The 15273-nt window shown below is 35.8% G+C and overlaps 1 protein-coding gene and 1 non-coding gene across 2 annotated transcripts in view; one reads left to right on the top strand and one right to left on the bottom strand.

Moving 5' to 3' along the window:
* Nucleotides 1-15273, top strand: part of CDC73 (cell division cycle 73) — a 92337-nt gene that overhangs the window by 56032 nt on the left and 21032 nt on the right. Inside the window, exons 11-13 of the mRNA XM_061382159.1 lie at nucleotides 8766-8823; nucleotides 14793-14828; nucleotides 15128-15215. Of these exons, the coding sequence (XP_061238143.1) occupies nucleotides 8766-8823; nucleotides 14793-14828; nucleotides 15128-15215 (182 nt within the window). The remainder of the gene's footprint in view (nucleotides 1-8765; nucleotides 8824-14792; nucleotides 14829-15127; nucleotides 15216-15273) is intronic.
* Nucleotides 9308-9380, bottom strand: TRNAK-CUU (transfer RNA lysine (anticodon CUU)). The gene has a single exon. It is a non-coding gene; the product is annotated as a tRNA-Lys (tRNA).

Raw genomic sequence — 15273 nt, 5'->3', positions numbered from 1 at the left:
GGAAAATAGGTGAATATTACTATATGCATCATGGCCAGAATTATCCAGGTTCATATTAGGGTTTCCCCGTGCATGTCTAGAATATCCCTTAAGGAGCCAGAATTTAAAGACAGAATTTGCTGTGCCTCCTAACTCTTTAAGTCTTAAATCGGTACAGAAATAATAATAATTTTTTTATTCATATTGTTAATAGTTTTTGAGTGATTATCACATGATCAGTCAGGTATAGATTGATTCAGTATGTAAAAGGAAAGGTAAGTGATTTCATGGAATTATACTACGTGTCTATATAAATTCAACTAAATGTCCTTAGTAAAAAGAATGCTGGAGAAAGGAATGTGGAGATAGCACTTCAACCAGGGCGGGTGATGAGCAAACAGCCTTGGGAGACATGAATCAGTTTTCCCTTCATTGGTCTCCATTCCTGTTTATGCTTTAGTCTGGCTAGTAGGCCCCTGAATGCAAGCCATTTATTTCACCTGAAAAACTAGCTATCTTTTTCCACTCCTGGAGAAAAATCTTAATGTTGTGGAGCAGATGTAATTTCCAACGTAATACACTGAAAAATTCCATTTGAACCAGTTAGTTAGGTAACACCTTCAGTTTTATTGAGATAATCAGCAGTTTTGCATGGCAGTGTTTACTTGGAGTTTATCTAGAGACTGCTTTGACTTAAAATCAAATGACATCTTTTTCATTACATAAAAAGATTTGGACAGATGGCATATTTTTGACTATTTAATAGTAGTAGTTTTCCTTTTTGAAAAAAAATGGTTGTGTTTATTAAGAATTTGGTATTTTCCTTTGACTTTTATTGATGTTTTACAAAGCAGTTTTACTTTTCTTTGAACTCACAGAGCAGGAATTAGCTGGTTGCAAATTAGCAATCTCAGAATGACCACAAGTGTCAGTGTTTGCCTGCCTTACTATTTTGCCTTCAGTTTTCATAAGCTTATGCTCAAGTTACTCATAATGTTTAAGAATTTCTTTTGACTTGAAAGCGGAACTAAATTTAAATGTCTCTTTGACATTTGTCTGTTTTAATTCACACAAAATATTAAATGATCCTGAGAAAAAGCAAAGCATCTAAAATCAGCAGTAATGTGGAAAGTACTGTAATAATAAAGGCATATCTCAGAGATATTTGGGGTTCAATTCCAGGCTACTGTAGTAAGTGAGTTACAGGAATTTTTTGTTTACCAGTGCATAGAAAAGTTATGTTCCCAGTACATTTTGTGCAATAATAGCATTTTGTCTAAAAAACAATGTACATATTTTAATTAAAAAATGCTAACCGTGATCTGACAACATAAGGTTGCCATAAACCTTCGAACTTTTTTTTTTTTTTTAAAGTGCAGTATATGCAGTGCAGTTAAACAAAGTATGCCTTTTTGCTTGTATATGCTTTGGTTTCTCAGTAGCACAGCTCTTTCTTTTCAGCATAAATCAACTAGAATCTTTCAATTGTTTTTTTGGCACACACAGAATAATCTTAGAGGTTAGAGCTGGGGTTATCAGTGAGGTTGGTATTGAGCTTGATACTGCTTTCCTAGGACATGTTCTAGAAGTTTACGAGGGAAGGTGTTCTGGGCTGACAAAAAAAATGAAGAGCATTTAGTATATGTGGCCAGGGAATGTAGTGTGTTGGGACAGTTTTTGAAAACAACAAAGACTAGTCCTGTGTGCTGCAGGACTTCCAAATGTCCGTGTGTGTGTGTGTGTGTGTGTGTGTGTGTGAGAGAGAGAGAGAGAGAGAGAGAGTCAGTCCCCAGTCTCTGGGATCTAATGCTTGATGGTCGGGGGTGGAGCTGACGTAATTAATGACAGAAAGTCCGCAACAAAGGTAATGTGCTTGAATCATCCTTCACACCCCATCTCCTTGGGTCTATGGAAAAATTGTCTTCCGTGAAACCAGTCCCTGGTGCCAAAAGGTTGGGGCCACTGTGTTAGACCATTTTTATTATTAAACGAACCTAAAACATAATTGGAATACACTCGGAGAAGGCAGTGGCACCCGACTCCAGCACTCTTGCCTGGAAAATCCCATGGACGGAGGAGCCTGGTGGGCCACAGTCCATGGGGTTGCTAAGAGTCAGACAAGACTCAGTGACTTCACTTTCACTTTTCACTTTCATGCGTTGGAGAAGGAAATGGCAACCCACTCCAGTGTTCTTGCCTGGAGAATCCCAGGGACAGGGGAGCCTGGTGGGCTGCCGTGTATGGGGTCACACACAGTTGGACACGACTGATGTGACTTAGCAGCAGCAGCATGTTGCCTGTGCATTTCATTTTAAATGGTTAGAGGGGTCAGTGTAAAATATTCTTAAAGGGGATGTGTTGAGTTTGATAGAGTTGCGAAGCCTACTAGGTCCGCACCTTTAAATTGTTTCAGGCATCTTACTGGCCCGTAGCTGTAATTCTTTGATTCCCAAAATAATCAAATTAATATAATTCCAAACATGTAACCTTTGATAGAGAGAGCTGGGCAACAGAGTATTGTTTATCCACATGAAACAAAAGAAGAGCCAATTTACAAGCTATAGAGCAAAATTATAAGCTGTATAGGTTTGAAGAAACCCACGTTGAATTGTCTTCAAATGTAATCATTTAATTGGACCCTTCAGGTTGTACTGTAATGGCATTGTTCCTAGTGAAAAAGTATTACTTACATTAGAATAATGGAATTTCAGAGTAGAATTGGACCTTTGAGGTCATCTAAAAATCTAGTTTCCTCATTTTACAGGCAAGGTAACTAAGACCCTGAGAGGCTGAGATTTTTCTCAAAGGTTTGCTCTTAATGTAGCAAAGCCACATTAAGGTAGAACCTAGAGCTTGAGACTTGCAAGTCAAGTGTTTTTTTGCATTGATTTACTCTGTCTTGAGTTACATTAGTGTATTTGTTTTTAGTCCATGGACCCATGAGATTCACAAATGATCCTGTGGACCTTCTACATTACCTGTGTCCCTCTTCCACTATAAAAACAATTCTGCTGACTTTAAGTGAGAAAGAAAACTTTTATTAAATCTCAGTGAGAAAGAATTGTTCATTATGGACTTCGATGTTAAAGATCGGAACACACACTTTGGTTTGTTTCCAGTTGCGATGCTCTAATTGGCATTTTATCTAAATTATTTATTTGTAGATTAAGGAACTACATTCATGTGGATGTAATTTTTTAATCTCCAGATAAATAATTTTTAAAAACCTGACGTTTTCCCAGTATGATAGAATGCCTCTTTAAAAGAGTTTTGCATTATATCTCACTCTCTTTTGAAAATTTTTATTGCTGTATTTGTCTGGGTTCTCCAGAGAAAGAATCAATAGGGTAGATAGATTGATTGTGAGGAATTGGCACATGTGGTTAGGAAGACTGAAAAGTTCCAGGATTTGCTCTCGGCAAGCTGGTGACCCAGGGAAGCTGATGGGCTAGTGCAGCTCTTGTCTGAGCCTGAAGGACTGAGAACTGGAGGACGCATGGTGTAAGCGCTCCAGTCTGCGTCCAGGGCAGGAGAACCCCTGGTGTGCCCCCTCGACGCAGCCAGGCAGAGGGGAACGCTCCTCTGTTCTGCCTCTGTGTTGTCTTCAGTTCTTCAGTGGATTGGACGAGGCCCGTCTGCAGTGGGAGGGCAATCTGCCTTACTCAGTCTACAGATTCAAACATTCATCTCACCCGGACGCATCCTCATAGACATGTCTAGAATAATGTTTTAGCCAAATGCCAGGGATATTAATTCCTTATCAAATCTTTTCTCCCATTCTTTGGATTGACTTCTCTGTTGTTAGTGTCCTTTGATGCATGAAAGCTTTTAATTTTGATCAAGTCAGGTTTATCTGCTTCTCTTTTGTTTTCCTGTACCTTTTAGTACTACTTTCACATTCACATATTCGTGAAACTAATGTCAAATCTAATGTCATGAAGCTTTTACTCTGATTTTTTATCTGTAGGTTTTTAAATTTGTTTTAAAGTTCTATCTCCTAAATTTAGGTTTCTGACCCATTTTGAGTTATTAATAATTTTTGTAGATGATGTAAGGTAGTGGTCCAGCTTCATTCTTTTGCATGTGCATATCCAGTTTTCCTAGCACTGTTTGTTGAAGACTATCCTTTCCCATTGCATGGTCTTAGCTCCTGTGTCAAAAATCAGTTTGCCATGTACGTGAAAGTTTATTTCTGGGCTATCTTATTCTGTTAGTCTGTGGATCTGCCTTCATTTCCTGCTACAGTATTTTGATTATCTACAAGTTTTAAAATCTGAAAGTTTTAGTCCTCCAACTTTGTTCTTTTTCAGAATTAGTTTGGCTCTTTGGGGCTGCTTGAAATTCCACATCAGTTCTAGGATAAGTTTTTCTTTCTGTAAAAACACCTTTGGGATTTTGAAAGGGATTACATTGCATCTATAGATTGCATTGGGTAATTTTGAAATCTTAATGCTATTAATCTTAGCAGTCCACGAACATAGATGTCTTTCCATTTGTTTATGGCTTTAATTTCTTTCAGCATCAATCTGAAGTTTTCAGTGGACAGTTTTTTTTTTTTAATTTCTTGATTAAATTTATTCTTGAGTATTTGATTTTTAAATGCTATTCCAAATGGAATTGTTTTCTTAATTTCTTTTTTAAATTACTGATTGGTAGTATCTAGAGATGCTGTGGATGTTTGTGTGTTGATTTTGTATCCTGCAATTTTGCAGAGATAGTTGTGTAGACTACAGTATAGTATGAAGATAACTTTTATATGCACTGGGAAACCAAAAAAGTTTGTGTGGCGCACTTGATTGAGATACTAGCTTTATTGCAGTTGTATGGAGCCAAACTGGCAGTATCTGTGAGGTGTGCCTATATAGACACACCGTACTGGGTTTTAGAAATGTGTCAACTGTTTTCTGTGTTAGCAAACATTGTATATGTATACTCCAGGTTATGACTAGTCTAAAAAAACAAAAAATAAGTTGTACTTAAAATTTGTGTCAAGTTTTTTGCTCCTGAAACCTTTAATGCTTTTCAGCTTCTTTGTGATTTGCTCAGAGTTGCAGTTCCCTTTTTGTACCTAGTTTTTCTGAAATGATTTTCTTAAAGACTCATTCTGGAACTTAAAAAATTCAGCTGCTTAAAAAAAAAATCCTAATATTTGTGAGTTCTGAATATCAAATACAGATTTCATGGGAATAAGTTACTTTTTAAAAAAACAAAACATGCAGCTGTACAATTAATATTGATTTACTTTTTAAAAATGTTACTTTTTGTCTCATAAATACAGCAAAGAGGTAGATTATCAACTCCTAGAATCTCTGTGTGTGTAGTGTGTACATATATATAGTCCATATGTTTTTTCATTAAGAAATTTCAGTGTCTTATTAATTTTTATATAAACAGCAATTTTCAGAATTAAATACAGTATATTTTTCATACTGATACTTGTTACAAATATCTTTTCTTACAATATTTTATATTATGGTGTTATTTTCTACTTAAACAGTGGCAGATACCAGTGTTCTTTCTCCCAATACCTAGACTCTCTTCACTTGCTAAAAGAAAGCAAGGAGGGATTGTAAACAGTTACCTTGTTTGGTTGTGTTATGTTTTGCAGATAAGGATTCTGTCACTTTCCCCCATCCCTTTTTGCCAGTTACTTCTTTTCCAGAATGCCTAAAGTCTTGGTGAAATTATAATGATTCTGACTTTTTAAAAGAAAGCAGGTTTTCCTCTCCAGTTAGCACAACTCGTCAGCTCTTTCAGTTGTTTTGTGCTGATACTTTTCTTCTCTCAGCTGAGTAGCATTTTTCCCCTAGTCCAAATATCTTTAAGAAGACAGAGTTGTCAGTCTGCTCCATATTACTGCCAATTATTATTTCTTCATTTTGTTTCTTTTATTCTTTGTTTTCCTTCTATTTCAGTTTCTTAACATATGCCAGATAGACCTCTGTGTAGCCTTTGAAAAGCTATTTTACCTCTCTTTTCTTCATCTTTAAAGGGTGCTAGAATTAGGTTATATGGTTTCTGAGGTCCTTTATGTAGTGACTTATACAAAATAATGCAGATCAGAGTAATATGAGCTTTTAGCTGCTCTTGTATTGGTTATGGAGACCTAGAAATGGCTGTGAACTAACCATATGATTAGCAGAGGTCTTTGCTGTTTTCATTTCAAGGAGCTCACAGCCTACTGAAGTGGCATGGCTATATATGTGTGTGCGTTTGAACTTATTTGTGTTTACTTACCCAAAATTAAGCAAAGTTGTACTATAGTGACTGACAACTCAAAATTTTCAGTGAATTTGAGAAGACAAAATTAGATAAAACTCTCCTGGTTGTAGTTAACAGATTCTGCTCTAGTAAGTAAGACAAAAAAGTGTGTGGGTTGCATAGAATGAGATGAGGGATTTTGGTGACTCTTTGAATCAAGAAGATTCCAAGGATTAGTGGGAGAAGAGGTCTTACAGGCCACTGGAACTAGATAGGTATTAAGAGGGATATTATATTCCATGTCTCTTCTTGCATGCTGGTAACTTCTTTACATCATTCTGCAGATGGGTTTTCTCCATGAGTCATGAGACACGATTATCTGTAATTTTAGACTTAACTCCTTATAGGCTTATGACTAGCTGACTCCCATTTATTAAACACAGAGAACTCTCTGTAGACTGAGCCCAGGACTAGCCAGCCTTCTAGTCATATGTAGACAGAAGGAGGTCTGCCTATGTGCGTGCTCATTGTTCTTCCTGTCTCATTTTCTTCATTTTTCTTCCTTTTCTGTGTATTTAAACTGACCCATTTTACATGTGTGTGCTGTGCTTTGTCGCTCAGTTGTGTCCAAACTCTTTGTGACCCCATGGACTGTAGCCTGCCAGGCTCCTCTGTCCCTGGGGGTTCTCCAGGCAAGAATACTAGAGTGGGTTGTCATGCCCTTTTCCAGGGGATCTTCCCAACCCAGGGATCGAACCCAGGTCTCCCACACTCCAGGCAGATTCTTTACCATCTGAGCACCAGGGAAGTCCCAGTATTCACATGTAAGAATTCAAAAGGAATACGGTTAAGACCTTGTTATTATATAATATCTAGTTGATTCCTCCTTATAAAAGAAGATGGGAGAGAAAGCTAAAATCTCTTTGGTTAATTTCTATTTAGTGATTATCCTTTGGCTTCTGGTTTTTAGAAGTCTAAAACTGAGTTCAGTATGACCAACATTTGTAGAGCATCTGTTGTGTCCTGGGTACTAGATTTACAAAGATGAGTAAAAGCAGTTGTGTCCTCTAACATGAACTTAGAGAAAAATATAGGTCAGACAATTTCAGTGCATTAAAGGAAGTTAAATGTTGAAAATGGTCTCCACCTTAATAGTGACTCACTTCCTTTACATTTAAAATTTTACTTGAATCTAATTTGCTTGTAGTATAATGACCATATCATTAGTAAGCTTGACAAATTTTTACAAAGTTAACACATTCATGGAACCAGCATCCAAAGTGACTCAGTCTCAACCACACCAGTGTATATAACTAAATGCATAATAGTGAAAATATTGGAAAAGGATGTACTGCTGTCCTCAAGTGCTTTTTTCCCCCAAAGAGTTTTTGCTAGTTGCCTCTGCTGCTGCTGCTTTTTTTTTTTTTTAATTTAGCTTTTTAGGTTTTTTGAGGGGGAAGGTATGCATGAGGCGTTTGGTATCTTAGTTCACCGCCCAGGGATGGAACCTGTGTGCCTTGCATTGGAAGCAGAGTCTTAACCACAGGACTGCCAGGGGAGTCCTCTTTTTTAACCCTTTTTTGAAAAAGCCTTTAAACTGAATGCCAGGAATCCTATTGTATTCCAAGTGAAATGCATTCTCTGTACATTTTACCATCGTAAAATCTCAGATTCTGAAGAAAATGTAATATGATTAAAGTGAACATTGTTTAGCAGGACTTCTTTAGAAATGTTTCTGTGGTTGTAGTAGTGATTTTTCTTATTATGGATATGTGTAATTTTCCTGATACTTATCAAATTTTCTTCACTTAAGTACGGCTAGAATAAAATCTTCATGAGTTACTAGCTGTTTTGAAATTTATACTTGTAGCTTTCTATGAAGAAAAATATTGTAATGAAAATTTAGTGTGAGTATGATTGAAACTAGTGCAGTAAAGATAGACAACTTTGAAGTCTGTTAAGCACTTCAGAGGTGTCTGTTCTTGAGTATATAATTGATGTACTTCAATCCTTAGCATATTTCCTTATATAGATTATGTGCTTTGTAATTACTTGAGATTTGTTATTCAGCTTTTAAGAAATTTTCAACCACTCTTAAATGTAACAAATCTCATGTTTGTAAATGGATTATTTTCCCTGAATATTTAAAGATGTTTAATTTGAAATATTTGTGTTTTTTAAAGATTCACTCAAAGTAACACTGTTTACATCTTTCTAATGTGAGATTATGTATCACTTATTAATTTTGAGATTCTTTAAGGGGAAAAAGATTGACTTGATTTTAAAACTGGTAATGACATTTCTGAGAATATTAAAATTGTCAGCAATTAAGTAAATCATTGAATATTCGAAAAATCTTACATACTTACAGTAACTAATGAATAGTAACAATTTAAGTATATTTTCGACTAAAGATTTCTCTTACCAACTCACAACCAGTAACATAAAAGGTAAGATGCTTGTTTAACTCATAGCATGTTCCATGACTGAGGGAGAGACAGACATTAATTTTTTTTTGCAGTAATTAAACAAAAGTGTTTATTGTGCAAAGGAATTTTAACACATCCATTTTTATTCTTTTAAAGGAAGGTGCATCAGCCCGGAAGACGCAGACTCCTGCAGCACAACCTGTACCAAGGCCAGGTAAAAATAGAAAAATTTTAGTTTTTTTCTATTATCACAACTGAAATTTTTGATACTATGTACTGCTTCAAAAGAATTAAATTTTACTTAAAATACTTCAAAACTAGTATCATAAGAATATTTACTTGAGTAAATAGGTATAGTTGAGTTACAGAAAATTTTTAAGAAAATATTTTTAACATTTTAGGAAAATGTTTTAAAAAGCTTTTTATTACATACCCATTCTCTCATCAGTTTTGTTTGAGTTCCGTGATAGTATGGTGGATGTGATTTTTGTCTTTTCCTATGGAAACATAGAACCATAATTTTAATAGATTGATAAGCAGTTTGATGTTTAGGATTTCAGATATCTGTATTATTGAGCATATTAGGTTCTATAACTTTAAAAATATATATATTAATAAACAAGGCTAATATTAATATTATTTTTTTAATTTAATCCTTAAATTTTTTTGGTTACACTTCACAGCCTGTGGGATGGTAGTTCCCTGACCAGGGATTGAACCTAGCCCCTCAGCAGTAAGAGCACAGAGTCCTAACCACTGGACCACCAGGGAATTCCCTGAAGTTATTTTAAAAATGTTTCCTTTCCTTTTCCTGGTACCTAAAAGGATTGATCTTTATAAATGCATATAGATACAGACACTATATTCATTTTCAGTGTTTTAGGTTTGATTTACTGTTCATTTGTTCATTTTATTTTCATTTGTTCATTTTATTTTAGTGTTTAGCATAGTCTAGTATCAGTGCTGTTAAAAGTGGCTATTAAGAAAATGGTATTAATTGAAAAGGCCTAGTCAGGAATTTAACTGGTTGATCTTCCTTTTCAATTCGTTAGTGTCAGTAGTACAGATTTGCATATTTTTATTCATAGTATGTTCACACATAGGCTAATTCTAAAATTATATGATTATAAGTGTTCAGATTTTTGGAAGCACATTAAAAGCATGATGTTAAGAGGGGTTATATTGGGATAGTGTTGTAGGCTCTTTGACTGTGTCTTGGATCCACCTGGATCTTGACATGACCAGTATTTTTTTTCTTTCTTTTAATGACATTGGGTTGGTTTGAAATCTTTGTTAAATTTGGAGCACACTGGATGTAATTTATATCAGATGACAGAACTATGGGACTGTTTTTCAGTAGACAAGACCATGCCAAAAGCTGTTATGCGAGTACAAGGAAGAACAATTAAATCAGTTAAATATTATTTGAATGCCTTCCATGTGCTCAGTGCCAGAAACAAGAAGGAGCTAAAGGAGCTCCTTAGAGGAAGGAAGAAAAAGTCAGGGAAATAGAAATGGGCAGGCTGACATGGACCCCAGGAATGCAGCCTGGAGTATTATAGAGACAGTGGAATGATTGATGTAGAATTCTTCGTTTTCCCTTGGACGGGGAAGGATGGTTAGTCTAAGGAAGATCACATGAGAAATTCAGAAATGGTATAAAAAGGGACAAGTCACCACCCGAGGATTCTAGCTCTGTACTGTGCTGTGTATGAATAATTGTCTCCATTTCACATTTGCTCAAAATCACATGGCAAACAAAGGAAAGGGGTCGGGGTGGCACTAACACCCGCATAAACCAGCTTGTGTGCGTGTGCCATGGAATAGAGGGACAGGGAGGGGGCTGGGTCCTCCCAGCTAGTGTGTGATCTTGGAGAAGGTCACGTGTGAAGCAGGGAGCTGTGGGTCCTTTCACCTCCTAATCTGTCGTTCTTTCTCAGATCTGCCAAGGTGCACTGGTGATTAAAATGACTGAAATAAATCTTCGAGAATATCTCATAATATAACAGATATTCTGATGTCCATCAATGTGAGGTCTCATTTCACTCGCTGATTGACCCCCATAGATCCACAGTCCCTACCTATCATTCCAGAAGCAAAGATTATAAGTTTTAATACTCACTAGTCAATAAGACTGACTTGAGTGGGTGTTAGCAGTTTGTCATCTTTGTCTTGATTCGTGTATTTTTGTTTTGCAGATTGTTAAAAATGTATTTGCTTTTTGGGTGCTACCCAGTTTTGAAGGGATATTTTGTAATATAGGGTAGGTTCATCTGGATTATCTTTTTAAAATGGAAAAAAACCCCACAATATTTCTGGTCGTGTCACATATTATACATGAGACAGCATAGATCTATATACTGTTGTTTGTTAGGTAGAGTTTGAATTATTAGGAAATAGGGACTGAACCATCTATCCTTTTTGCCTTCAGTGAAGGGACTCAGGGATGATGTTCCATTTTTGTTCACTGTTTCTTTCTTCTTTATTTTTTCACCAAATACTTTGCACTAGTTTTACCAGGCAAGTCCCTGGGTAAATGTAGTATTTTAAAGTGTTTACAATCATTCCTAATTTCTAAACATTCATTTAGGGAATGTAACTAACAAGAGACACATGTTTTCCAGTGAATTAAGAAGCACAAGCGTTTGATAAGCTCCGTAGTGGAATTTAATGTCATTTCCTTTTTTAGCCAGATTAAATCTCCTGCACACATCCCTGCTCTTGCTGCCTCTTGCATAAGTGACAACACATAAGTCACTTCTCTGGCTTTCATTCGTTACTTCTGTCTTGCAGATATGCTGATGTGGGCAGGTGACTACCCATAACCCTGTAGCTCTAGTTTATCTGCTGTCTTAAGATCTGCACGTGAGATTGAGAGGGGATTACCCTTTGTATATTTTAAACACATTTCTTATGCTCTTCAGTCATCCACTTCAGAATGTAGGTGGATTGCCTCATTCCATAGTTTTAAATCAATGTGCTGATGGTTTTCAAATTTGTGTCTCCAGTTCTTCTTACCTCTGGTGTCTTTTATTAACTGTTTAACATTTGGATGTGCCATAGGTATCTTAAAACTGGCTTAAAACCTTTTTTCTTTGATATTTTCCCCACAAGGTCTTCACATTCTTCTGCTTCTTCACAAGTAAATGACACCACTGTCAACTCTGTTTCTTAAGTCCAAAACAAGTTAGTCTTTATTCCTCATATTTGTTTATTCTTCTCATCTAATGTGCCAGTGAGTTTTGTTAAATTTACCTTTTCTGTATTCCATATTTATCTATTTTCTCTTTATCTCCACTGCCACAATTCAAGTCTGAGCTACCATCATTTCTCTAGACTAGTGCATCTTGAAGTATTAGTCCCTGACCTGTTTATTTCTGGTCGTTAACAAGATACAGATAGGAGTTGAGAGTCCAATACTGTTAACAGCATCCAGGTGCATGGCCAGGGTTCTAGCTGTTCATTTTTATTGCATGTTATTCAGTCGACCTTGGAAAGTTTACCGAGAACCCTTGCCTTAATTAACCACATTTAATTTGGGCGGCACCACTGTAGAATATTGGTGATCATCCTGAGCTTGCTGCTTACACAGTTGTCCCCCCGCCCCCCTTTTTTTTTGTTTTGGTTGTCTCCCTTTTACCTCTTAACTAAAATTACTATTTTTCCCTTATAGAAAGTGTAATATGAAAATCAAATTATGTCACTTTCTGGCTTAAAAGTTACAGGGTTTTCTAACAGAATTTAAATACAAGCTTAACATGACCTAGCAGGCCCTTCATGAATTGGCTCCTACATATATTTTTAACCTCCTGTCCTGCACCCTTCCTTTTGCCTGTCTACACATTTGCAGTTCCATAAGCACGACAGTTTCTTCCTGCCTTTGGCATTGGCCCACATTCCTACCTCTTATCTAGACTGTTCTTTCACTTGTTCTTTGCAAGTTTGCTCCTTTTTATCCTTCAAATCTCAGCTGAAATGCCATTTCCTTTGAGAGGCTTTTTCTAAGCATTCTGTCTAAAGGACACTTTAATATCAGTGTACATTCATTTTGTTCCTTAATATTGTGTATTCAAATTTGTTTTTATGTGTTTATTTGTCTGTTTTGTTATCGTCTGGTTCCCCTCCTTTACTTGAACGGTCTTTGAGGGCAGGGATTATTTTTGTTTTATTTATCATTATAAAAATAAAAACCTAGCAGAGTGCCCTGTACGTAGGCTCTGAATACTTAAGGAGAGAATATAATTCTATTTGGAAGCAAGTACAGCAACAGTAATTGCCTGTTCTCAGCTTGTCAGTGGTCAGTTATGGTGTTTACTGAAGGCATTGGTTGTGGCGGTTCTGCTGCAGTACATTTAGCATCGGCCATGGCTGTGAGGTTCGGTAAATAGTAAATATGCCCAGGATCTGGAGAAGAACTTAACTTGCTTTGTTGTTCTTATGAGTCTTACAACAGAATCAAGATGTAGAAATTATTGTCTCTGTTTTATGACTGAGGACAGCTGACGCTGAGTGGCATTCATCTCAGTGTGCTGGGGGGGTCATTGTCTAGAAAGTGGCAGAATGGAGACAGAATCGAGCTCCGACTCCAGGCTATTGCTTTTCCTTCATGCTCCTCATGGACTCAGCATTATTCCACTCTTTGCTCCTCCTGCCTTTAGATCAAGCTCATCCTTAGCATGTTCATCACTGTGTCCCTGCCTTGGTCCTTAATTGTAGTTATTTGTTTATTTATTTTTTGCTAAACATCTGAAGTTTATTTTTAACATGTGAGCTTTTATATTTCATCTTTTTCTAACTCTGTCTTCTCAGCTTTGATTTTAATGAATCTTTCTTGATATTCCTGAGTCCATTATGGGCTTCCTTAGTATATCTGATATTTCAGTCAAAGATTGCTTTGTTCTCCTTACTCGTTCTCCTAGCTACTCCTGTCTCCAGTTTGTACATCTGTCTGTCCATCACACCTTTCCTTTATCTCTCTGTCAAATTCCACGTGTTTATTGAGATTGTATTATATTGCAGATGATAATGTCTTGCTCTACATGTTGATGTATCCATGAGTCCTGTTTCTAAAAATAATTTAAGAAAGTTTTAGTATCTGTTTCTCAGCAAAAAGAAAGATGACAACACTTTGATAAATATACATGTGAACTTGTGTTTGTATTTTATCTTTCTTTGCTTTCTGTGGCTACAAGATCATACTTCTGGACTCCATAATGTTTTATCATAATCAAATAGCTATACAAAGGAGAACAAAGTACTAGTTAAAATGTAGCATTTTACTGCTTTTGAAATAGAACATATTCCAAAGATGTGTGTACTTTGCTCTAAAAGTGGTATGTCGAAGAACTGATGTTGAATTAGAATTTTAAACTGTTGACTTTTTATTTTTTGTGATTTAAAAAATTAATTCTAGCACAGCACATGGCACATAGAAGGCAGTCAGTAAAAATTTATTGTATGAATAAATACTGAAAATTGAACATGCAGCACTTTCTATCCTAAAATATGTTCATCTTGAACTAGACTGATGTTACCATTATTATGCCAACAAATGTTTTTATTTATTATAAAGTCCATTGTATATATAAATAATAAAGAGAAATGAATATTCATGTTTTTATAATATACAAAATTATTGATAATATGGGCAGTTCCAGAAAAAAGACCTTCACATGACTCATTGCTAATAAAATAAAAACAAAAAATTTTGAAAAGAGAGATAAAGATAAATATTTTAGGTCTTAGTTACTGGGGTAGCATCTTTGTTTTTCCTCCACAGAGGTTAATTACATTTCCCTTTCCCAGCCCTTCTCCCAGTCTTATATCCTCTTGTAGTACTCTGTGTTTTTATATTTATCACAGAGTAATCAGTTAATTCAGAAATTATTTATTTGCCTCCTTTTCTGGACCCTAACATCTATGAATGTAGATTCTCAGTGCCTAGCAATGCTATATATCCACTTTGTTTATAACTACTGATTGTTGAACTGCTGAGGCACTATAGTGATTTTCTGAAGCAGAGAAATAGCTTCATATTATTTAAGAAACTTGCAGTACATTAAAAAAAATTTTAATGAGTCGTGTAAATACAAATATTTTTGGCCTTATTTGTTTTGTAAGTTTGAAAAGAAGAATGTGATTTTTATAACACTCAAATATTTGGATTTTTTTTTTTTCTTACAGTTTCTCAAGCCAGACCTCCCCCAAATCAGAAGAAAGGTAAAGTTGTGCATGTGACTCTAAACTTGCTTTAAAAAGTAAGCTCTTGCTTACACAACCAGGGCTGATGGCCTTCTCATGCAGTTGTAGCAGATGTTTGTGTTTGGTGTCCGTTCTGAGTGGTTAGTGCTCAAGCTGTCCTGATCATTAACTAGTCTGAATATCACTGCTGCTTAAAGTAGCTTTTAGCTCAAAAGAGTGAAAAATATAAATTTGCAGGCTTTTACTTTTTAATTATGAAAGTAACTATAATTCCTTTAAATAACCTATTTGATACCTTGAAAATTCTGTCTTTATAGGATCTCGAACACCCATTATCATAATTCCTGCAGCTACCACCTCTTTAATAACCATGCTTAATGCAAAGGACCTTCTCCAGGACCTGAAGTAAGTAATTTGCTAAACTGTTCTTTTTGTAGGACATGGAGCTTTTGTTGAGAATTAC

Source organism: Bos javanicus, chromosome 16 (assembly GCF_032452875.1).
Source record: "Bos javanicus breed banteng chromosome 16, ARS-OSU_banteng_1.0, whole genome shotgun sequence".
Classification (NCBI taxonomy): Eukaryota; Metazoa; Chordata; class Mammalia; order Artiodactyla; family Bovidae; genus Bos; species Bos javanicus.
This window is presented reverse-complemented; position numbering and strand designations above follow the sequence as displayed.